General features: G+C 43.7%; 1 protein-coding gene across 1 annotated transcript in view; it reads right to left on the bottom strand.

The window, feature by feature from the left end:
• The window catches only part of NSRP1 (nuclear speckle splicing regulatory protein 1), a 183,503-nt gene that overhangs the window by 16,050 nt on the left and 141,394 nt on the right, over positions 1-26,059 (bottom strand). The window contains exon 6 of the mRNA XM_053706141.1: positions 12,792-12,900. Within this exon, the coding sequence (XP_053562116.1) occupies positions 12,792-12,900 (109 nt within the window). The remainder of the gene's footprint in view (positions 1-12,791; positions 12,901-26,059) is intronic.

Raw genomic sequence — 26,059 nt, 5'->3', positions numbered from 1 at the left:
CTGGTTTGGACTGGGCGAAATTTCCCTCTTGTTTTGCATTAGAGGTAACTAAGGCTGCGCCACTCTTGAAGTTTCGAAAGGAACGAAAATTATTCTGTTTGGTCCTCTTATTGGACCTATCCTGAGGAAGGGCGTGACCTTTTCCTCCAGTAATATCAGAAATGATTTCCTTCAGACCGGCCCCGAATAGGGTCTGTCCCTTGAAGGGGATGTTAAGAAGCTTAGACTTTGAAGCAACGTCTGCTGACCAGGACTTAAGCCATAGCGCCCTACGCGCCAAAATGGCAAAACCTGAATTCTTAGCCGTTAGTTTGGTTAACTGAAAAACGGCGTAAAAAATAAAGGAATTAGCTAACTTAAGAGCTTTAATCCTGTCTAGAATGTCGTCTAGCAGAGTCTCCACCTACAGAGCCTCCTCAAGAGACTCAAACCAAAAAGCCGCTGCAGCAGTAACTGGGGCTATGCATGCAAGAGGCTGGAGAATAAAACCTTGATGAATAAAAATGTTCTTAAGGAGACCCTCCCAATTATTTTATCCATAGAATCTAGGAAAGCACAACTGTCCTCGACGGGGATAGTTGTACGCTTAGCTAGGGTAGAGACTGCTCCCTCCACCTTAGGGACCGTCTGCCACGAGTCCCGTACGGCGGCATCTATGGGAAACATCTTTTTGAAAGCAGGAGGGGGAGAGAACGGCACACCTGGTCTATCCCATTCCTTAGTAATAATTTCCGACAACCTCTTAGGGTCTGGAAAAACATCAGTGTAAACAGGCACTGCAAAGTATTTGTCCATTTTACACAATTTCTCTGGAACCACAATGGGGTCACAATCATGCAGAGTCGCTAAAACCTCCCTAAGCAATAAGCGGAGGTGTTCAAGCTTAAATTTAAATGCTGTCATTTCAGAATCAGACTGAAGTAACGCCTTCCCTGAACCTGAAATGTCACCCACAGATAGAATCTCACCTGCCTCGGCTTCTGAGTATTGTGAGGGTATATCGGACACAGGCATTAAAGCGTCAGAAAGCTCTGTATTAGTTCTAGCCCCAGAGCTGTCTCGCTTTCCTTGTAACCCTGGCAGTTTGGAAAATACCTCTGTGAGGGGAGCATTCATAACTGCCGCCATGTCCTGTAAGGTAAAAGAATTAGACGCGCTAGATGTACTTGGCGTCACTTGAGCGGGAGTTATAGGTTCTGACACATGGGGAGAGCTAGATGGCATAATCTCCCTTTTTTCAGTCAGAGAATCCCCTGGAGATAAATCTTTAAGCGCCATAATATGGTCTTTATAGTTTATAGAAATTTCAGTACATTTGGTACACATTCTAAGAGGGGGTTCCACCATGGCTTCTAAACATATTGAACAAGGAGTTTCCTCTATGTCAGACATGTTTAACAGACTAGTAATGAGACAAGCAAGCTTGGAAAACACTTTAATAAAGGTGAAACAGCAATTAAACAAAAACGTTACTGTGCCTTTAAGAGAAAAAAAACTAACACTTAAACTGCAAAACAGTGCAAAAATATAGTAAAGTCTTTGAAAATTTTACAGAGTGTGGAAGGGACTAAAGCAACATTGCACCCACTTGCAAATGGATGATTAACCCCTTAGGCTCCAAACCGGATTTAATAACGTTAAAAAACGCTACAAGACAGTTAAGCACCCTGCCACAGCTCTGCTGAGGCTCCTACCTGTCCTCAAGTACGATTTTGTGCAGAAATAAACCCCTTATAATGGTCCTCAGGTGCCAGAGGACTCCTCTAGGGAAGCTGGATGTCTCAGTCTGAATTAAAACGGTGCATTTAGAGCGCTAAAATAGGCCCCTCCCACCATGTACTGGATGCCAGAGGGGCCTTAAGAAAATACTCCTAGGAGTATCTGATTAGCCATGTGGAAACTAGGCCCCAAATAAAGAGTTATCTCCCTCAGAGAAAAAACTTCCTATTTTTGAATTCATGTAAACGTTTAACTGTCACTAAGTAATAAGAGTATTACCCTGTTTTGTAAGCATGACCCCAGTCGCTGTTAAATCACTGCATCAGGCTTACCTCAAATACACAAGGCTCTGTCAGCATTTTCTAGAACTCATTCATCTCTCTAGAAATAAATATACTGAACATACCTCAAAGCAGGTAATCTGCAGACCGTTCCCCCAACTGAAGTTGTCCCATACTCTTCAGTTATGTGTGAGAACAGCAATGGACCTTAGTTACAAACCGCTAAGATCATCAACCTCCAGGCAGAACTCTTCTTCTAATTTCTGCCTGAGAGTAAAACAGTACAACGCCGGTACCGTTTAAAAATAAACTTTTGATTGAAGGTAAAACTACACTAAGTCACCACATATCTCTTGATACTTCCTATCTTGTCGAGAGCTGCAAGAGAATGACTGGGGGTGGCAGTTAGGGGAGGAGCTATATAGACAGCTCTGCTGTGGGTGTCCTCTTGCAGCTTCCTGTTGGGAAGGAGAATATCCCACAAGTAATGGATGAACCTGTGGACTGGATACACCTTACAAGAGAAAAAGGATGATTACCAAAGGAGTAAAAATGCTTGGTAGGCTTCCACTTGAAACTGGCTTTCTTATCTTGGGATAAAGAAACTCCCTTTTAAACTGAACATAAGAATGAAGGTACAAACCAGGCCCTGAACTGTATCCCTGAAAGGATAGAAATAAAACCTGGACATAGAAACCATGACTACATACCCCGATTTTAACAATAAAAAAGGGCCTTCTAGGATAAACTATCCGAGCCATGTACTTTGCATTGATGCAAACATCTCAATCACCGCATCCAATTAAAGGAGTCAGCCAAGCTTAATACCACAAACAATTCTGAATATATTTAAGGAAGAGTAACTCAGCCAAGGAATAAACCAGAGAAATGCTGTTACAGCACCACAAGTGATATCTACTGCTGGTTGAATCTAAAACCCCCTTAGGAAGAAAGTCTTTCAAAGATAACTCTCCAGGTTCCTATCCATAGGCCCTCTGAAGTAAAATCTATCTCCTTTTCTATCTAGAATAGAAAAAGCTCTACCCACTATTGCAGTGGTTTCCCAAAGTTCTAAAAACATAAATTATGCTTACCAGATAATTTCCTTTCCTTCTGTACGGGAAGAGTCCACAGCTGCATTCATTACTTTTGGGAAATACAGAACCTGGCCACCAGGAGGAGGTAAAGACACCTCAGCCAAAGACTTAAATACCTCTCCCACTTCCCTCATCCCCCAGTCATTCTGCCAAGGGAACAAGGAACAGTAGGAAAAACATCAGGGTAAAAAAAGGTGCCAAAAGAACAAAAATAAATTTAAGGCCGCTCAGCGGAAAAACACGGGCGGAAGCTGTGGACTCTCCCCGTACAGAAGGAAAGGAAATTATCTGGTTATGCATAATTTATGTTTTCCTTCTTAATATGGGGAGAGTCCACAGCTGCATTCATTTATTTTGGAAAAGCAATACTCAAGCTATAGAGGACACTAAATGCTAACACGGGATAACCAAAGAAGCGGCCCAAATCTGAGGGCACCACACCTTGTAACAAACCCAATCTCCCGAAAACTGCTTCAACAGAAGCAAAGCAACCAAAAAAATATTAGGAGGACCAAGTAACTGCCCAACAATTAGGACCATAAAAGCCCATGCCAGAGACCACACAAACCTCTGAGGAGACAAGAGTCCCGCTGTCTACAAGGTCAAGCGAAGAACACTCCTCCACGAACACGACAAGGAAGACAACCAAGACTCCTAACCCTGACACTTCCGAGACACAGAAACAAACTGACTATGCTAAAGAAAGTCTAAAAAAAAAAAAGTCCTTGAGGCACGATCCCAGAAAAAAGGGAACAAACAGAGGGAGAAGCACCTTGTAGAAACCAAAGAAAAAAAATCTCCTTAGAACAAAAACCCCCTAAGGAGAGCGGATTACCAGACTGCAAGAGACTAGGACATGTAGAGAATACTCCACAAAACAGAACAGGTCAATGAGTAGAAAAATTTGAGGACCATCTCCTGCATCGATAAAAAGAACTGATGCAAATCCTTAACAGAAAGACTAAGTTCCTGAAAAGGCAAAGAATAGAACGTAACTGCCTGACCACAGTCCGCGTCCTGGCAAAGGAAATGAACCCCAAAAGTTCATGAACCTCGGAACACAACAGAAAACATATCTAAAGTCTGCTTAGGAGTCCACATACCAGGGCAGAAGGCAACGGATGACACACCTGTAACCGCATGTCTGTGAGGCAGCCAGGCTAACCCTCAGGCTATAAGAACTAGCCGTCCTATCCAAGAACCGGCCAAGAAACCCTTTCTCCAGGTCACCTTGGAAAGGGACAAGAGAAAACCTCAAAAAGAGATATAAAATCAGAGAGAATCAACACCACCCCACCAAAACAGGCCAAATTATAACAAAGGGACCAGTTACAAGCAGGACCTTTCAGAAAAATCCCTCTCACGGATACCCAAGGGAGAAGACCCTGTCAAACCCCCTAATAAGAAGCATCTACAATGGAGAAGACCAAACCAGGAAACTAAGTCGCAGCACAAAAGGAGCAATCAGATACCCTGGCGCCCGCTCCTGATAAGCAACACTGCCAACCTGAAGAATCGGACTGGGCTAAACATCACCCTTCCCACAGTACCAACGAGGCCTGAAGGAAAACTGCAGGGCAAGCCTATAGAATACTTTAACTCAAAAAAGGCCTAAGGAGACTTCCTGTCTGAAAGATCAAACAGCATCCCAAGAACCACCCTGGAGTCTACCCCAGGAACTCCACTCCAAATCCAACGCAAAGGTTGTAAAGGACAAGAGAAATACCTTAAAACTCCTAGCAGGCAATGGAGAAAACCAGAACCGCCAAAAATCAGGAGCAACCAGAACCCAGGAACACAGGATGCTGCATAAAAAAAACCTAGATCCCAAGAAAAATCTAGGATCAGAACAAGGTTACAGAAAACGATACGGTCCCTAAAAACCGGATTCCCTCAACATGATGACAGGAAAGTATCCATCTCCCTGAATAAGGGAAAAGAGAACTGTATATCAACCCTCAATAGGAAGAAGAAATAAACTCTACATAGAGTGTAGAAACTCAATAGAACAAGAGAACCCTTATGGAGCACCAATAGTGGGGGGAAAAATTCACCCATGCAAAAAGGAACTGGGAAAAAAGACTCCAAAAAGTCACACGCCCCCCCCCCCCCTCCATCAGGAAGAGGAAAAACTTAGCTCCTAAAGAAAACTGCTACAGCAGAATTCAAACTCCAAGGCAACAGCGTTGCTAAGCAGGGTATTAACTCGTAGGTCACTTGGACTGCACACAATCCAAAATCAGATGACCAAACAAGAAGATTTAAACTAGGACCAGCCTAACATCTAGGATAGAAGGGCTTCCTCTGGACTGAAGGAACAAGGAAACAACCTCTTGAGGAGAGAAAAAAAAAAAAAAAAAAAAAAAAAAGAGAGGTAACTAGTACCCAAACAGGTCCAGCCTGTTATTTAGGATACAAGGTAATTGTTATAAATCACAAAAAGAACAGAGATAACTAATACCCAACCAGGACCAGTAGGATATGACATATCTGTTCAAGGATCAAACTGAAAATTCTAAAGTTCTAGCAGGGCCAGAAAACTCAGAAAAACATATAAGCTCAGAAGCTTAAACATAGTCTCGGACATATCGAGGGAACATCACCCCGACCAGAGACACATCCTTCCTTGTTTTTGTATTGTTTATTTTTTTTATATATATATATATATATATATATAGAACTTCCACTGGAAGATCCCATCAATCGCGACCATGAAAATCGCTAGTACCAGAATCCCAGAGGTGAAATGTCTTCCTAAGAAGAGATTCTACAACAATCTCGAGATCTAAAAATAAAAGAAAAAAAAACCTATCCTAACCGGATTAGAAAGAAAATAGTCAAGTGCACACAAGTTCTAGCCAAAGGAAACGTGAAACCGACAGGTCCAGCACGTCATGCGACAAAACAAATATTATGACAAAAGACGAACCCCCCCACCCCCTACTCGATTGGGGACCTGGTTTGGTTGTCCACCAAGAACATACGATTATCCACACCTTCAAGAAAATTGTCACCTCTATACATCGGATCATTTTTAATGCTGTCCGAATGACTTTACCAGATACATTAAAAATTCATCCAACTTTTCATTTATCCTTGCTCAAACCCTATCGCATGGTTAGGGGAGATTCTTCTCATACAGCTCTACCGCAAGTTTCCATAGACCCGAACATCGAATATGAAGTGGAATCCGTGTTGGATTCAAGAAGATACAGAGGTGTCTTACAATATCTTATCCGCTGGAAAGGTTATTCGGAAGATCATAACTCTTGGGAACCAGCCACTAACATCTCTGCGCCAAGGTTGATTTCTCAATTTCATCAGAGACATCCAGACCGCCCTCGTCCATAAGCCGTGGAGCTGCTCTTTGGGGGGAGGGTATCCTGTCATGTTTATACAGTTTTATATCTAGAGAGATAGCTGAATGTAGCTGAGAGCGAATACGTTGCCAATGAGTGGTGAGTTCAGTAACATGTTGGTCTGCAGAAGGAACCCCAGTGGACTGAGCAGAAAGAGGGAAGACACAAGGTTGCTACCATGCTGCGACTTGAAATGGAGAACAACGAAGAAAAGAGTGCCAATGAGTGTTTCTTGCCAGCTCAGCTAGGGGCAACAACTCAGACCAGTTGGTATGGAGAGAGTTGACAAAGGCTCTAAGGTAGGCTTCAAGATCCTGGGTTTACTCTCTCAGTTAGTCCATTGGTCTGAGGATGGTAACCAGACGATAACGAAACAGTGGTTCCAATCAACTTACAAAAAGCTCTCCAAAAAGGTAGGATGAACTGTTGACCTCTGTCGGAAACAATATTCACAGGAATGCCATGAAGTCGTACCACATGCAAGAGAAAAAGAGAGACGATAATTCTTGGGCAGAAGGAGGTTTGTTAGGGGTACAAAATGAGCCAGTCTGGAAAAGCGATCCACCACAACCCAGATAACTGTATGGTGGTCAGAAGGGGGAAGGTTCACAAAAAAATCTATTGTTATGTGTGTCCATGGATGTTTGGGAATGGACAATGGTTTGAGCAAGTCGGGAGGCAAGGATTGGGGAGTTTTGTTGGCAGCACAAGTTGTGCAGGCTTTCACATAATCCTGAGCGTCAGACTTCATAGCAGGCCCCCATACGTGTTGGGAAAGACGCTTAAAAGTCCTTGTTAAACCAGGATGTCCTGAGAGTTTACTATTATGAGCCCAGGACAGCACATGAGTGCGTAGGTTAAGAGGTACAAAAAAGCTATTAGAAGCCACGGGAGCTTCAGGAGGTTTACTAGACTGGGCACATTGCAGTCTTTGAAGAAGGGTGGTATTCAGTTGAGCAACCACACAGGAGGGAGGTATGATGTGTTCCATAGGAGTTTCAGAGGAATCACTTGAGTGAGGAAACTGACGGGAAAGGGCGTCAGCCTTCTTGTTTTTGGTCCCAGGAAGATAAGAGACCACAAAGTTAAAATGGGAAAAGAACAAGGCCCATCTGGCCTGTCGAGGATTGAGTCGATGAGCAGTCTCTAGATAAGTCAAATTCTTGGGGTCGGTGAGAATCTGAATGGGATTGGCGGTGCCTTCTAACCAATGACGCCATCAAGAGTTCACGATTACCCACATCGTAATACCTCTCAGCAGGAGTAAAGCGTTTAAAGAAAAAGGCTACGGGGTGCGACTTGGAAGTTAAAGTATCTGTTTGGGTTAGAACGGCTCCAGCCCCTATCTCGGAGGCATCAACCTCTAAAGTGAACTGTAGGTCAGGATCAGAACAGAAAGCCTTTTTAAAAGACGAGTGAAGGCATATATGGCCTTAGGGGACCAATGTTTACAGTCTTTGTCAATTCCGTGAGGAGGAGCGTCTGTTTGAGAAAAGTTCTTTATAAACTTGCGGTAATAATTGGAGAACTCCAAGAATCTCTGTAATTCCTTTAATGAAGTAGGTTGAGGCCATTCTAAAACTGTGGTGAGTTTAGCAGGATCCATGGCAAAACCTTCTTTCGAGATGACATAACCAAGGAACTGGATCTGAACTTGGTCAAACTCACATTTTTCTAGTTTAACTACCAAGGAATTGTCTCTGAGACGTTGAAGTACCTGTCTCACGTGCTTATGGTGCTCTTCCAGAGTGGAAGAAAAAATAAGGATGTAATCCAGGTAGACAAATGACAGTGCGATTGAGGAGATCACGGAAGACGTAGTTGACAAATGCCTAGAAGACTGCAGGGGCGTTACACAGCCCAAAGGGCATTACAAGGTATTCGTAATGCCCTGATCTTGTGTTGAAGGTGGTCTTCCATTCGTGGCCTGGGAAGATACGGATCAGATTGTATGCCCCACATAAGTTCAGCTTGGTGAAGAAGCGAGCATTCTGGAGTGAGTCAGAGTTCGGTGATCTAAGGAATGGGATAGCAATTCTTGATAGTGATGTTGTTCAAGGCCCTGTAGTCAATGCAGGGTCTGAGCCCACCATCCTTCTTACTGACAAAAAAGAAGCCTGACCCAGCAGGAGAGGAGGAAGCGTGAATGAAACCTTTAGCTAGGTTCTTTTGGATATACTCCTCCATGGAATTTGGTTTCAGCTTTTGAGAGAGGATAAGTCCTCCCTTTAGGAAGTGGGGCTCCGGGAAAGAGGTCAATTTTGCAGTCATAAGGGTGGTGGGGTGGCAGCACGTCAGCTGCTTTTTTCTCAAACACATCTGCAAAGTCTGCATATACTGAAGGAAGGTTTGGAGAAGTCTGTATACTGGCTATGAAGATGCGGAGGAGAGAAGTGAATTTAGCAAGGCAGGAGTGGAAACAGGAGGTACCCCAGGAGGCCAGTTGTCCTTCAGTCCAGTCAAACTGTGGATTGTGTATACGAAGTCAAGGAAGACCAAGGATGACAGGCTGTGCTGGGGAATTAATGACCTCTAACTGCAGCTGTTCGGTATGAAGGACTCCCACAGTCAGGGTCTGGGGTGCTGACTCAAAATGGATCAACCCCGAACAAAGGGGGGTGCCATCCAGAGTAGTTATTTTGAGACAATGCTTGAATAATAAAACGGCGATCCAGAAAGATTCCAGCTGCCCCTGAATCAATAAAGGCTTGAGTGTGGATAGTATTCTGAAGGAAGGTAAGGGTTACAGGTAACAAAATCCGAGATGAGTGAGGGGATTTAGTATTGATCATGCTTAGAGGTACCCCAGTGTTATCCCCTAAGCATTGACTCTTCCCGGCCGAATGTCACAATTCTTTAGTTGGTGGGTGTTTGATCCACAATAAAAGCATAGTCTCAATCTCCTTCTTCTCTGTCTTTCAGACTCTGAGGGTTTGAAGGAGGAGAGATCCATGGGTTCCTCTGCTGGGGTAACAGGAGCTGTTGAAGGGGTAGAGGATACTGCAGAAACCGGACGACTAGAAGGACGGAAAGGTAGGACCCTCGAGTTCTGTCTCTCTTGACTAGTCTTTCCTGGAAGCGAGAGTCCAGACTGATACAAAGCATTATTAAGTCATCCAAAGAAGAAGGAATATCATGATAAGTGAGTTCATCTTTGATGCGGTCATGCAGACCCCTCCTAAAGGCTGCCTTGAGAGCACTGCCATCCCAAGTGGTTTCAAGTGCCAAGGTGCGAAACTCGATGGCGAATTGTGCCACAGTTCTATTGCCCTGGCGGAGATCCTCAAGAGAAAATTCTGCAGCAGAGGTTCGGCCAGAAGTCCCAAACACAGAAGATAATGCTGAAATGAAAGCATCGTGTAGTGAATATGATAGTGAAAGACAGCACCTATTTTCCTTGTGGGGCACGGGAAAAGGGTTAGCCAGACCCCAATGTGTATCCAAGAAGAAGTATTTTTCCAGCCACCAGTTGAATTTTAAAAAGACCTTTATTCATTTCTTACAGGGTCCATCATATCAACAACGTTTCAGACCTATGCCAGGTTCTTAATCATGTCACCATGATTAAGAACCTGGCATAGGTTTGAAACGTTGTTGATATGATGGACCCTGTAAGAAATGAATAAAGGTCTTTTTAAAATTCAACTGGTGGCTGGAAAAATACTTCTTCTTGAAATGAAAGCATCAGCATCATGCAGGAGTGGAGCGTTCTGTTCCAAAAGGGGAGAGACCCAGGCTAGGGCCTTGTCTTTCAGTAAGGAAATAATAAAGGTAACCCTTGATTGGTGAGGATCATTACGGAAGTGCAGCCTGCACTGGTTAAGAAAACCCCTGCAATCAATGGTACCTTCATACTTGTCAGGCAATGGTATCCAGGGAATGCTTCCAGAAGCAGGGGAAGAAGCCGCAGTACTAGGAGCAGAGACAGGGGTACAACAACAGGAGTGGTATTGCCTGCTGCAACTAGTGCAGAGTTGAGCGGTTATAGCCTCTAGTTTAGAAACCACACTCTGCAACTGCGTGGTATGGGTTCCCAACTTCTGTCCCTGAAGATAAACCGTTCTTGCTACCTCATTTGGCTCCAAGGCCCAAGAATAATGTAATGCAACGCAGTCCAGAGGTAAACCACTAGGATGGTCAGGCAGGCAGGGTTTGTTAACAGTAAGGTAGTCCAAAGATAAACCACTAGGATGGTCAGGCAGGCAGGGTTTACTAACAGTAAGGTAGTCTAGAGCAATATGGGTTAAACAAGCAGAGTAGTCAGACAGGCAGAGTTCAGCAGCAGTATATCAATCCAGCAGTTAAGGGGTAAACAGGCAGAGTGGTCAAACAAGCAGAGTTCAGCAACAATATAAGTCAGCATACAGTAACAAAAGCACCCATGATAACAGAAAGTAAAACCTATACTTGGGCACAGGTGAATGTAAGTGAAGTACTTACATAGCTGCAGGCTTCGCGCCATAGGAGGAATCCAGACCGGCATCAGGAGGGGAGGGAGTGTGCAGCGATGACATCACCGCCGCATGCAGAGAGGAGACGACTCCCCCCAGGCAACAAGCAGCAAGCGTCACGTCCCTAGCAACAGCTAGAGCGGCGCGACACAGAGTGCTCTAAACGGAAATAGCCCGCATCTCAGCAGGGCAGCAAACATCTAGCTTTCATACTGGGACAGAAAGCGTTAACGCCAAAAGCAGCTTGTATTGCAAAAAACAGACATCCCACCAAAGTAACAGGTAGAATATTAGCCCAAACAGTGGAATAACTCCTAGTCTTAAAGGGACACTGAACCCAATTTTTTTCTTTTGTAATTCAGAAAGAGCATGCAATTTTAAGCAACTTTCTAATTTACTCCTATTATCAATTTTTCTTTGTTCTCTTGCTATCATTATTTGAAAAAGAAGGCATCTAAGCTTTTTTTTTGGTTTCAGTACTCTGGACAGCACCTTTTATTGGTGGATGAATTTATCCACCAATCAGTAAGGACAACCCAGGTTGTTCACCAAAAATGGGCCGGCATCTAAACTTACATTCTTGCATTTCAAATAAAGATACCAAGAGAATGAAGAAAATTTGATAATAGGAGTAAATTAGAAAGTTGCTTAAAATTTCATGCTCAATCTGAATCACGAAAGAAATTTTTTGGGTACAGTGTCCCTTTAAGTAAACGCCTGCTCCCTGAGAGAAGATATCCTGTATAAAGGATATACAAAGGTCCCCTTAAATTGTAGTGGAAACCTCTTAAGTGTCCATCTCCCAAACTAGAAGACAAAAAGGCACTTACCTGCAATCTAGCTGTCAGGCAGGACGACAGCTTACACAGTATGAGAGGACACATACTCCTCACAGAGACCTGTAGAAAAAGAAAGAACAAAGTAAACCTACTCTGGCTTTCTATACTAGGGCAGCAAAATGTTAGGAAAACGCAGAAAGGCCCACCTCACAGGTTCCTAACTGCTTTTAAGCCACCACTACCCTACTGAAGAGATTAACGTGGACTGTGGCTAGACCCAAAAAATCGTGCTTGTCGCGAAAGAAATCCAATTTTCTTCAGACACCAGAAATTCACCTCCTCCATTGACAAAGGCAAAGAGAATGACTGGGGATTGTGGGAAGGGGAGTGATACTTAACAGCTTTGTTGTGGTGCTCTTTGCTGGCTAGGAGTGATATTCCCACTAGTAATTGATGACGTCATGGACTCTCCATATCTTAGGAAATAAATATATGTTTTATAAGCACTTACAACTGTAATTTTGCAAGCAAAATTATCAGAGCTATAGTGCTTCAAAGCACTTTAACTCACATTGAAAGATCTTAAGTATGTTTATCTTATTGTAACTCTGCATAACAGCAGGGTATCTGGAAAATGTTTACAAAATGTGTTCGGAAATGACAGACTATTTGAATCACCCCACAATGCTTTTAATGAAATAAAGTATATATGTACCTGAATCACAGATACACTCCTATGAAATAAAAGCATATATAGTATCTAAAGACAATCCCAAGAAGAAAAGACATTAATGAGGCAAAGGGAAAAGTTATCTGAGGTCAGCATGAGGTCAACCATAGTAGATTGCCCAAAGAAGAGCACTATGGGTTCTATAGTTTTTGTTCCTCTATTCATAGGGGAGATTTCCTGGCTTTATCTAATGCTTCTAAGTTCTAGGACACAATTAAGAAGGGACAACAAAAAATGCCAATTAGAATGCAGTGTTCAGAGGGAACATTTTAACTAAACTAAAACTATACCACACCAAAACTAAATGTGAGTGCCAAATACAGTGCAAATGCAAAATATGTTGAGACTGATAGTAAATGTGTAGCTGTTTCTTACCCAGTATCACGTAAACTGCATTCAGGGGTCTCCTCTTCCCCAACAGTTTGATTTAAAAGGTGCCTGTAGAAGCCACTGAGATCATTTTGCTTGGTTACATCCAAGGATGCTAAATTGGACGATAAAGGGATACATTAATGTATATTTAACAGGAACAACCCAATAAATAATAAATATAACAAGATGTTTGAACTTTCAGTCTTTCTGCTGCAATACTAGTTAATTGTGTACAGTTGGTTGCCTCATTATGCAGTACAGCAGGGCTTGACAAAGCATACATTTAGGTGTCAGGGAGCTACTGGTGCCTTAAAATTATAGAACCCTGGTTTAGAGCCCCCAAGACAGCCATTAATGCTCCCTACTTCCCATAGCAGCTACCACAAGCTGCACCTAAGATTTAGAATGGTGTGGCCGGATCCTTTCTAGGCCTTGCAGCTGTGAAATACAAATGCAACTTTGCCAAAGCCCTCCTGCGAAGTCTCTTTACCAATGATCTGACACAGGTGATGCTGGATGAAGCTGTAACATGGTGGTCAAGCAGTTGGGAGCGTGTGAGCATATATGTAGGCCTGCTCTACAATGCAGCAGGTCTCTCCGCAAACAACACTATCTCTTTATCTATCTATCTAAAATCATAAGAGTGGGGAAAAGCTGCTGGCTCCTAGATTTTGAACAAATTTGTCAAGCCCTGCAGTACTGTATAACATATTGACACTTTAGCAAAAAACATAATTTATGCTTACCTGATAAATTTATTTCTCTTGTGGTGTATCCAGTCCACGGATCATCCATTACTTGTGGGATATTCTCATTCCCAACAGGAAGTTGCAAGAGGACACCCACAGCAGAGCTGTTATATAGCAACTCCCCTAACTGCCATAACCAGTCATTCGACCGAAAACAAGCAGAGAAAGGAGAAACCATAGGGTGCAGTGGTGACTGTAGTTTAAATTAAAAAAATTACCTGCCTTAAAATGACAGGGCGGGCCGTGGACTGGATACACCACAAGAGAAATAAATTTATCAGGTAAGCATAAATTATTTTCTCTTGTAAGGTGTATCCAGTCCACGGATCATCCATTACTTGTGGGATACCAATACCAAAGCTAAAGTACACGGATGAAGGGAGGGACAAGGCAGGTACTTAAACGGAAGGTACCACTGCCTGTAAAACCTCTCTCCCAAAAATAGCCTCCGAAGAAGCAAAAGTATAAAATTTGTAGAATTTTGAAAAAGTATGAAGCGAAGACCAAGTCCCCGCCTTGCAAATCTGTTCAACAGAAGCCTCATTTTTAAAGGCCCATGTGGAAGCCACAGCTCTAGTAGAATGAGCTGTAATCCTTTCAGGAGGCTGCTGACCAGCAGTCTCATAAGCTAAGCGTATTATGCTTCTTAGCCAAAAAGAAAGAGAGGTTGCCGAAGCCTTTTGACCTCTCCTCTGTCCAGAGAAAACAACAAACAAAGCAGATGTTTGACGAAAATCTTTAGTAGCTTGTAAGTAAAACTTTAAAGCACGAACCCCGTCCAGATTGTGTTATAGACGTTCCTTCTTTGAAGAAGGATTAGGACACAAAGATGGAACAACAATCTCTTGATTGATATTCTTATTAGATACTACCTTAGGTAAAAACCCAGGTTTGGTACGCAGAACTACCTTATCCACATGGAAAATCAGATAAGGAGAATCACATTGTAAAGCAGATAACTCGGAGACTCTACGAGCCGAGGAAATAGCTACCAAAAAAAAAGAACTATCTATGGAATGAAGAGGTTCAAACGGAACTCCTTGAAGAACCTTAAGAACCAGATTTAGGCTCCATGGCGGAGCAACAGGTTTAAACACAGGCTTGATTCTAACTAAAGCCTGACAAAATGCCTGAACGTCTGGAACATCTGCCAGACGCTTGTGCAAAAGAATAGACAGGGCAGAAATCTGTCCCTTTAAGAACTAGCTGATGAACCTTTTTCCAAACCCTCTTGGAGAAAAGATAATATCCTGGGAATCCTGACCTTACTCCATGAGTAACCCTTGGATTCACACCAATAAAGATATTTACGCCATATCTTATGGTAGATTTTCCTGGTGACAGGCTTTCGTGCCTGTATTAAGGTATCAATGACTGACTCGGAGAAGCCACGCTTTGATAAAATCAAGCGTTCAATCTCCAGGCAGTCAGTCTCAGAGAAAGTAAATTTGGATGGTTGAAAGGACCCTGAAGTAGAAGGTCCTCTCTCAGAGGCAGAGTCCACGGTGGAAAGTATGACATGTCCACCAGATCTGCATACCAAGTCCTGCGTGGCCACGCAGGCGCTATCAATATCACCGATGCTCTCTCCTGCTTGATCTTGGCAATCAGACGAGGGAGCAGAGGAAACGGTGGAAACACATAAGCCAGGTTGAAAGACCAAGGCGCTGCTAGAGCATCTATCAGCGTCGCCTTGGGATCCCTGGACCTGGATCCGTAACAAGGAAGCTTGGCGTTCTGGCGAGATGCCATGAGATCCAGCTCTGGTTTGCCCCAACGAAGAATCAATTGTGCAAACACCTCCGGATGGAGTTCCCACTCCCCCGGATGAAAAGTCTGATGACTTAGAAAATCCGCCTCCCAGTTCTCTACACCTGGGATATGGATAGCTGATAGGTGGCAAGAGTGAGTCTCTGCCCAGCGAATTATCTTTGAGACTTCTAACATCGCTAGGGAACTCCTTGTTCCCCCTTGATGGTTGATGTAAGCCACAGTCGTGATATCTGATGAACCTCAGAGTTGCTAACTGAGGCAAGCCTGAAGAGCATTGAATATCGCTCTTAGTTCCAGAATATTTATTGGAAGGAGTGTCTCCTCCTGAGTCCACGATCCCTGAGCCTTCAGGGAGTTCCAGACTGCACCCCAACCTAGAAGGCTGGCATCTGTCGTTACAATTGTCCAATCTGGCCTGCGAAAGGTCATACCTTTGGACAGATGGACCCGAGATAGCCACCAGAGAAGAGAGTCCATGGTCTCTTAATCCAGATTTAGTAGAGGGGACAAATCTGTGTAATCCCCATTCCACTGACTGAGCATGCAAAGTTGCAGCGGTCTGAGATGTAGGCGTGCAAACGGCACTATGTCCATTGCTGCTACCATTAAGCCGATTACTTCCATGCACTGAGCCACCAAAAGGCGAGGAATGGAATAAAGAACATGGCAGGAATTTAGAAGTTTTGATAACCTGGACTCCATCAGGTAAATTTTCATTTCTACAGAATCTAGGAAGGAAAACTCTTGTGATGGGTGATAGAGAACTCTTTTCCTCGTTCACTTTCCACCCATGCGACCTCAGAAATGCCAACACTATGTCCGTATGAGACTTGGCAATTTGGAAGTTTGACGCCTGAATCAGGATGTCGTCTAAATAAGGGGCCACTGCTATGCGCCGCGGCCTTAGAACCGCCAGAAGCGACCCCAGAACCTTCGTAAAAATTCTTGGGGCTGTAGCTAACCCAAAGGTAAGAGCTACAAACTGGTAATGCCTGTCTAGAAAGCAAACCTGAGAAACCGATGATGATCTTTGTGAATCGGAATGTGAAGATAAGCATCCTTTAAATCCACTGTAGTCATATATTGACCCTCCTGGATCATAGGTAGGATGGTACGAATAGTCTCCATCTTGAATGATGGAACTCTGAGATATTTGTTTAAGATCTTTAGATCCAAAATTGGTCTGAAGGTTCCCTCTTTTTTGGGAACCACAAACAGATTTGTCCCTGTTCCTCCTTTGGAACTGGATGGATCACTCCCATAACTAGGAGGTCTTGTACACAGTGTAAGAATGCCTCTCTCTTTATCTGGTTTGCAGATAATTGTGAAAGGTGAAATCTCCCTTTTTGGGGGGAAGCTTTAAAGTCCAGAAGATATCCCTGGGATATAATTTCCAACGCCCAGGGATCCTGAACATCTCTTGCCCACGCCTGGGCGAAGAGCGAAAGTCTGCCCCCTACTAGATCCGTTACCGGATAGGGGGCCGTTCCTTCGTGCCGTCTTAGAGGCAGCAGCAGGCTTTTTTGGCTGCTTACCTTTGTTCCAGGTCTGGTTAGGTCTCCAGACCAACTTGGACTGAGCAAAAGTTCCCTCTTGTTTTGTATTAGAGGAAGTTGATGCCGCACTTGCCTTGAAGTTTCGAAAGGCACGAAAATTAGACTGTTTGGCCCTTGATTTGGACCTATCCTGAGGAAGGGCATGACCTTTTCCTCCAGTGATATCAGCAATAATCTCCTTCAAACCAGGCCCGTATAGGGTCTGCCCCTTGAAGGCAATGTTAAGCAGCTTAGACTTTGAAGTAACGTCAGCTGACCATGATTTAAGCCACAGCGCTCTGCGCGCCTGTATAGCAAATCCAGAATTCTTAGCCGTTAGTTTAGTCAAATGAACAATGGCATCAGAAACAAAAGAATTGGCTAGCTTAAGTGCTCTAAGCTTGTCAAGTATGTCATCCAATGGAGTCGCTACCTGTAAGGCCTCTTCCAGAGACTCAAACCAGAACGCTGCAGCAGCAGTGACAGGAGCAATGCATGCAAGGGGCTGTAGGATAAAACCTTGTTGAATAAACATTTTCTTAAGGTAACCCTCTAACTTTTTATCCATTGGATCTAAGAAAGCACAACTGTCCTCGACAGGGATAGTAGTACGCTTTGCTAGAGTATAAACTGCTCCCTCCACCTTAGGGACTGTCTGCCATAAGTCCCGTGTGGTGGCGTCTATTGGAAACATTTTTGTAAAAATAGGAGGGGGAGAGAATGACAAACCTGGTCTATCCCATTCCTTAGTAACAATTTCTGAAAACCTTTTAGGTATTGGAAAAACATCAGTACACACCGGCACTGCATAGTATTTATCCAGTCTACACAATTTCTCTGGCACTGCAATTGTATCACAGTCATTCAGAGCAGCTAAAACCTCCCTGAGCAACACGCGGATGTGTTCAAGCTTAAATTTAAATGTAGACATATCAGAATCAGGTTGCATCATCTTCCCTGAATCAGAAACATTACCCACAGAAAGAAGCTCTCCTTCTTCAGCTTCTGCATATTATGAGGCAGTATCAGACATAGCTCTTAAAGCGTCAGTATGCTCTGTATTTCTTCAAACTCCAGAGCTATCTCGCTTTCCTCTAAATTCAGGTAGTCTGGGTAATACCGCTGACAGTGTATTATCCATGACTGCCGCCATGTCTTGTAAAGTAAACGCTATGGGCGCCCTAGATGTACTTGGCGCCATTTGAGCGTGAGTCCCTTGAGCGGGAGTCAAAGGATCTGACACGCGGGGAGAGTTAGTCGGCATAACTTCCCCCTCGTCAGATTCCTCTGGTGATACATTTTTTAAAGACATAATATGATCTTTATTGCTTAAAGTGAAATCAGTACATTTGGTACACATTCTCAGAGGGGGTTCCACCATGGCTTTTAAACATAATGAACAAGGAGTTTCCTCTATGTCAGACATGTTTACACAGACTAGCAATGAGACCAGCAAGCTTGGAAAACACTTTAAATCAAGTTAACAAGCAAATATAAAAAACGGTACTGTGCCTTTAAGAGAAACAAATTTTGTCAGAATTTGAAAAACAGTGAAAAAAGGCAGTAAATTAAACAAATTTTTTACAGTGTGTATAATAAGCTAACAGAGCATTGCACCCACTTGCAAATGGATGATTAACCCCTTAGTTCAAAAAAACGGATCAAAAAAACGATATAGACGTTTTTTAACAGTCACAGCAAACTGCCACAGCTCTGCTGTGGCCCTACCTTCCCCAATAAACGACTTTGGAAAGCCTAAGAGCCCTTTAGAGATGTCCTATAGCATTCAGGGGACTCCTGAGGTAAGCTGGATGTCTCAGTCTGTAATTTTAACTGCGCAATAAAGCAGTTATTACAGTTATTACAACAGTGGAAAGCCTCTGGAAACTGTTTCTAGGCAAATTTAAGCCAGCCATGTGGAAAAAACTAGGCCCCAATAAAGTTTTATCACCAAAGCATATATAAAAACGCTTAAACATACCAGCAAACGTTTTATATTGCAAATATATAAGAGTATTACCTCTGAAAGTAAGCATGATACCAGTCGCTATTAAATCACTGTATCCAGGCTTACCCTACATAAATCCGGTATCAGCAGCATTTTCTAGTATTCACATCTCTAGAAAAAATTATAACTGCACATACCTCAAAGCAGGATAACCTGCACGCCATTCTCCCGCTGAAGTTACCTTTCTCCTCAGTCATATGTGAGAACAGCAATGGATCTTAGTTACAATCTGCTAAGATCATAGAAAACACAGGCAGATTCTTCTTCTATTTACTGCCTGGGATAAAATAGTACAACTCCGGTACCATTTAAAAATAACAAACTTTTGATTGAAGAAAAAACAAACTATATTTCACCACTTCTCTCTTACTACGTCCATGCTTGTTGAGAGTTGCAAGAGAATGACTGGTTATGGCAGTTAGGGGAGTTGCTATATAACAGCTCTGCTGTGGGTGTCTTCTTGCAACTTCCTGTTGGGAATGAGAATATCCCACAAGTAATGGATGATCCGTGGACTGGATACACCTTACAAGACAAACACTATTACTTTATGTTGCCTCCTTAATAGTTATTTGTTAGATTGTTGATGAGTATTATTTTTTTTAAATATTCATTGTAAATATAATAATGAATATATATAAGGTTTATAATGTTAGATATTTCAGCTATGTTTTGCTCACAATTACAAATTCAAAGCAAAAGTTAGAGGACTTTCCCAGTGTGAGTTATGAAATACAAACATCTGTCAGCAAAAACATAAATTATGCTTACCTGATAATTTCATTTCCATCGTTACGAGGAAAGTCCACGGCTTCATTCATTACTTGTGGGAATTAAGAAGCCAAGGGAACAAGGAACAGTAGGAGAAATATCAGGGTATAAAAGGTGCCAGAAGAAAAAAAAAAAAAATTTAGGTCCGCCCAACGGAGAACCAGGCGGGAGCCGTGGACTCTCCTCGTAACGATGGAAATTAAATTATCAGGTAAACATAATTTATGTTTTCCATCTAATACAAGGAGAGTCCACGGGTTCATTTATTACTTGTGGGAAACAAATACCCAAGCTCTAGAGGACAATGAATGAAAAATGGGAGGGTAAAAAGGAGGCGGACCCTATTCTGAGGGCACCACAGCCTGCAAAACCTTTCTCCCAATAGCTGCTTCAGCCGAAGCAAAAACGTCAAATTTGTAAAACTATGTAAGGAGGACCAGATAGGTGCCTTACAAATCTGCTCCATAGAGGCCTTATTCTTAAAGGCCCAAGAAAAAGCCACAGCGCTAGTTGAGTGAGCCGTAATCCTTTGAGGAGGCGTAAGCCCAACGAATCATGCTCCTCAGCCAAAATGATAGGGAAGTAGAAGAAGCCTTCAGCCTCTTACGCTTCTCTGAATAGACAACAAACAAAGCTGAAGTTTGACTGAAATCCTTCGTAGTCTGAAGATAGAATTTCAAAGCTCGAACCACATCCAAGTTATGAAGTAACCGTTCCTTTGAAGAAGGTGGTTTAGGACACAAGGAAGGAACCACAATCTCCTGATTTATATTGCGATCAGACACCACCTTAGGGAGAAATCCCAGTCCAGTGCGAAGGACAGCCTTATCTGCATGGAAAACTAGGTAAGGAGGCTCACATTGTAAGGCCGCTAATTCAGACACTATGCGTGCCGAAGCAATGGCCAGTAGAAAAAGAACCTTCCAAGACAGAGTCTTAATGTCAAGAGAATGCATAGGCTCGAACGGAGGCCCCTGCAAAACCTTCAGCGCCAAATTCAAACTCCAAGGAGGAGCAGAATGTCTAAAGACAGGCCTGATCCTGGACCGAGCCTGAACAAAAAAAGACTGAATATCAGGGAGCTCAGCTAGCTTCTTGTGTAACAGCACAGATAGATCCGAAATTTGTCCCCTTAAGGAACTGGCAGCAAGTCCCTTCTCCAGACTGTCCTGGAGGAAGGAAAGAATTCTGGAGACCCTGACCTTATGGCAGGAATCCACGAGATTTAAACCAGAGTAAGTAGGTCCTCCACACCTTATGATAGTGGCTTGAATGAGAGTATCAATCACCCTCTCAGAAAATCCCCTGCTGGCTAAGACTAAGCGTTCACTCTCCACACAGTCGGCCTCAGAGAATCTAGATTCTGATGCACAAAGGGGCCCTGTACCAGCAGATTCCTGCGACAGGGCAACCTCCATGGAAGGGACGATGACATCCCCACTAGGACCGCAAACCACATCCTCTGCGGCAACGATGGAGCAATCAGAATAGTTGACGCTTGCTCCTGTTTGATGCGTGCCACTACACGAGGTAGAAGTGGCAACGTTGGAAATATGTACACTAGACTAAATCCCCAAGGCACTGCTAAGGCATCTACCAGCTCTGCATGGGGGTCTCTGGACCGCGACCTGTATCTGGGTAGCTTGAAGTTGAGTGAAGACGCCATGAGATCTATCTCCGGAGTCCCCCAACTGTTGCAAATCTCCGCAAACACTTCAGGGTGAAAAGACAATTCACCCGGATGAAAAGATTATCTGTTGAGAAAGTCCGCTTCCCAGTTGTCCACACCCAGGATGTGGAATGCTAATATCGAGCATTCGTGAGAATCCGAGATACTTCCCTCATGGGAGCTTTCCGTAGTCACAATCTGCCAAGATGGTCTGAGGAAGGATGTTCCCTGGGACAGCTGGTCTGGACAGAGCCACCAAGAGAGAGACTCCCTTGACCCGTTGTCCAGAGAGATCAGTTGGGACAGGTCTGAATGATAGCCGTTCCACTGCCTCAGCATGTACAGCTGAAGAGGCCGGAGATGGAATCTGGCAAATGGAATGACATCTATAGTGGATACCATTAGCCAAATCACCTCCATACACCGGGCCACTGATGGCCTTGAGGAGGATTGGAGGGCAAGACAGCTGGAAACAATCTAGAAATGTCTCTTGTCTGTTAGGAATATCTTCATGGCAGTAAAGTCTATTATCGTGCCCAGGAACTCCATTTTGGTACTGGGAACCAGAGAACTCTTTCCTGAGTTTACCATCCATCCATGAGATTGCAGAAGGAGTAGTAGAGCACTCGAGTGGCCCTCTGTCAGCTGGAGCCTGAACCAGAATGTCATTGAGATAAGGAGCCACTGCTATCCCTCTGGATCTCCCCACCACGAATCTTTGTGAAGATTCTTGGAGCAGTAGCCAGCCCGAAGGGAAGAGCTACAAACTGGAAGTGCTGATCCAGAAAGGCGAACCTTAAGAACCTGAAGTGATCCTTGTGTATTGGCACATGAAGGTAAGCGTCCTTCAAGTCTATCATAGTCATAACTAACCCTCTTGAACTAGGGGCAGTATAGACCTTATTGTCTCTATTTTGAACGATGGAACCGACAGAAACTTGTTTAAGCACTTTAGGTCTAGAATTGGGCGAAACGTGCCCTCCTCCTTTGGTACCACGAAAAGTTTTGAATAGTACCCTAGACCCCTTTCTGCTAGAGGTACTGGTACAATGACTCCTAGAGAGGAGAGATCCCTCATGCACTCTAGAAAGGCAATCTGTTTCTCTGGATTTGATGAGAGATTTGACAAGAGAAATCTGCCCCTGGGAGGATGAGTTTTGAAACCTATCCTGTAAACCCTGGGTAACAACTTCCAGAACCCAAGGATCCTGTACATCTCTCAAACAAACCTCCGCGAAAAAAAGAGAGTCTGCCCCCTACGAGATCCAGAGACGGATCGGGGGCCGCCCCTTCATGTCGATTTCGTCTCAGCGGGCTTCTTGCTCTGCTTGGCTTTATTACAAGACTGAGAGGGTTTCCAGGATCCCTTGGACTGCTCGGTCTTCACGACAGGTTGCCGTCGTTGGGACTTGTCCCAACGAAAGGGACGAAAATTAGGACCCTTAGGTTGTTCCTTCTTATCCTGCGGTAATAAGGCACCCTTGCCCCCCTTGACCATGGATATAATCAAGTCCAAGCCTGGACCGAAAAGAATCTTTACTTTAAACGGAAGGGAAAGCAATCGAGATTTGGACGTCATGTCAGCAGACCATGACTACAACCAAAGGGCCCTCCGTGCCAGCACAAAAAAGCCTGATGTCTTGGCATTCAAGCGAATAATCTGCATATTAGCATCACAAATAAACGAATTAGCTACCCTCAGGGCCTTAATTCTTTCATGTATCTCATCGAGGGGAGTCTTCACCTCGATCATTTCTGAAAGAGTCTCGCACCAATAGGTAGCGGCTACCGCAACCTCAGCTACAGGTTGAAAAACGAACCCCGTGTGCTGAAACATTTTTCTTAACAGGGTCTCTAATTTCTTATCCATGGGTTCCTTAAACTACGAACTATCCTCAAGCGGGATAGTGGTTCCTTTGGCGAGCGTGGAGATAGCTCCATCCACTTCAGGAACAGATCCCCACAATTCAAGCTGAGAATCTGGAACCGGGAACAATTTTTTAAACAAAGAAGAAGGGGAGAAAGACGAGCCAAGTTTCTCCCACTCATTCTTAATAATATTCGCCATCTTTAAGAGAACCGGGAAAGTCTGGGGCACTACCATGTCCTCATAAACTTTATCAAGCTTAGGAATAGAAGGTTCCTCCAGTAACTTCGGTTTCCTGAACCTCTAGAGTCGCCAACACCTCTTAACAAAAAGCGTAAGTTCTCCATCCTAAACCTAAAGTTTGGTTCCTCCGCAGCTGGAGATTTAGAGGCCGCAGATTCTGAACCAGAAAGAGAGTCCTCCGAAGTATCGGAATCCTCAGCATCAGCGGATAATCTAGTCTCAGATACATCCAACAGAGTAGATGACCCCTGGGAAGGATAGCAATGTTTAACCTTTCACTTGCGCTTGGCGAGGTAAAGCACTAATGACCGCAGTTTGTAATCGGGCGGCAACATGGCCCCTCCCGCAGGAGGATTAGAAGTGCACTGGGGAGCTGCATGTGTAATCGGAGATGAATGTAGGGAACACAGGTGGACGGCTCAGTGGTACTAAACATCTTGTTTCTTTTAGATATCACTATTTTATCGAAGCATGTGGAACATAGTTGAGCAGGCGGGTATACCGAAGCCTCCTCACAATAAACACAGGCATTGTATTTAGGCCTACGACTTTAATAAGGACTATAGAAAAGATTAAATGGCACATTTATACTCCCAATGGCCGGGGCACTCACCCCCTCCTATGACCCAGGCCCACAGAGAACTTGTTTTCATCTCCTGCAACCGACGGTCAAGAAAAGGAAGAGAAAGAAGCCGCACCCGGTCAAATGCAGTACCATGCAGGTAAAAAGCGTGCAAACTGAAACAGGCTGCGCAGTAATCAAAGAAAGGAAAAGCCTGACTTTTCCACATTACCAGAGCCACATCTCACACATGTCGCAGCAAAAACACAATAAAGCAATCATGTATACATCCCCCCCTGTTCAATAATCACCTTCCAGAGATATTAACCCTTGATTCTATACAGATAAAGGAGTCACACTGTGACCCGGTCTTCTTGCGTTATCATTACAGATATAAAAAAATGAAACAATCTTACCAGAATCAACGACGTGGAACAGGAATACGGCCTCTCAAGTTTGACAGTGTGTAGCATCGCTCCTGACATGGACTTGAGTGAAGAACGCAGGTAGTGAAACTCGTCAACACTGATTGCTTAAGGAACTGTTAATACGAGTCTGGATGGTTTCGCAGAAAAACAGAATTTATGTTTACCTGATAAATTACTTTCTCCAACGGTGTGTCCGGTCCACGGCGTCATCCTTACTTGTGGGATATTCTCTTCCCCAACAGGAAATGGCAAAGAGCCCAGCAAAGCTGGTCACATGATCCCTCCTAGGCTCCGCCTTCCCCAGTCATTCGACCGACGTAAAGGAGGAATATTTGCATAGGAGAAATCATATGATACCGTGGTGACTGTAGTTAAAGAAAATAAATTATCAGACCTGATTAAAAAACCCGGGCGGGCCGTGGACCGGACACACCGTTGGAGAAAGTAATTTATCAGGTAAACATAAATTCTGTTTTCTCCAACATAGGTGTGTCCGGTCCACGGCGTCATCCTTACTTGTGGGAACCAATACCAAAGCTTTAGGACACGGATGAAGGGAGGGAGCAAATCAGGTCACCTAGATGGAAGGCACCACGGCTTGCAAAACCTTTCTCCCAAAAATAGCCTCAGAAGAAGCAAAAGTATCAAATTTGTAAAATTTAGTAAAAGTGTGCAGTGAAGACCAAGTCGCTGCCTTACATATCTGATCAACAGAAGCCTCGTTCTTGAAGGCCCATGTGGAAGCCACAGCCCTAGTGGAATGAGCTGTGATTCTTTCAGGAGGCTGCCGTCCGGCAGTCTCGTAAGCCAATCTGATGATGCTTTTAAGCCAAAAAGAGAGAGAGGTAGAAGTTGCTTTTTGACCTCTCCTTTTACCAGAATAAACAACAAACAAGGAAGATGTTTGTCTAAAATCCTTTGTAGCATCTAAATAGAATTTTAGAGCACGAACTACATCCAAATTGTGCAACAAACGTTCCTTCTTTGAAACTGGATTCGGACACAAAGAAGGCACGACTATCTCCTGGTTAATGTTTTTGTTAGAAACAACTTTCGGAAGAAAACCAGGTTTAGTACGCAAAACCACCTTATCTGCATGGAACACCAGATAAGGAGGAGAACACTGCAGAGCAGATAATTCTGAAACTCTTCTAGCAGAAGAAATTGCAACCAAAAACAAAACTTTCCAAGATAATAACTTAATATCAACGGAATGTAAGGGTTCAAACGGAACCCCCTGAAGAACTGAAAGAACTAAATTGAGACTCCAAGGAGGAGTCAAAGGTTTGTAAACAGGCTTGATTCTAACCAGAGCCTGAACAAAGGCTTGAACAGCTGGCACAGCTGCCAGCTTTTTGTGAAGTAACACAGACAAGGCAGAAATCTGTCCCTTCAGAGAACTTGCAGATAATCCTTTCTCCAAACCTTCTTGAAGAAAGGATAGAATCTTAGGAATTTTTATCTTGTCCCAAGGGAATCCTTTAGATTCACACCAACAGATATATTTTTTCCATATTTTGTGGTAGATTTTTCTAGTTACAGGCTTTCTGGCCTGAACAAGAGTATCAATGACAGAATCTGAGAACCCTCGCTTTGATAAGATCAAGCGTTCAATCTCCAAGCAGTCAGTTGGAGTGAGACCAGATTCGGATGTTCGAACGGACCT

This window comes from Bombina bombina, chromosome 3, assembly GCF_027579735.1.
Source record: "Bombina bombina isolate aBomBom1 chromosome 3, aBomBom1.pri, whole genome shotgun sequence".
NCBI classification, from domain to species: Eukaryota; Metazoa; Chordata; class Amphibia; order Anura; family Bombinatoridae; genus Bombina; species Bombina bombina.
The sequence above is the reverse complement of the archived record's forward strand: the minus strand, read 5'-3'. Positions and strand labels throughout refer to the sequence as shown.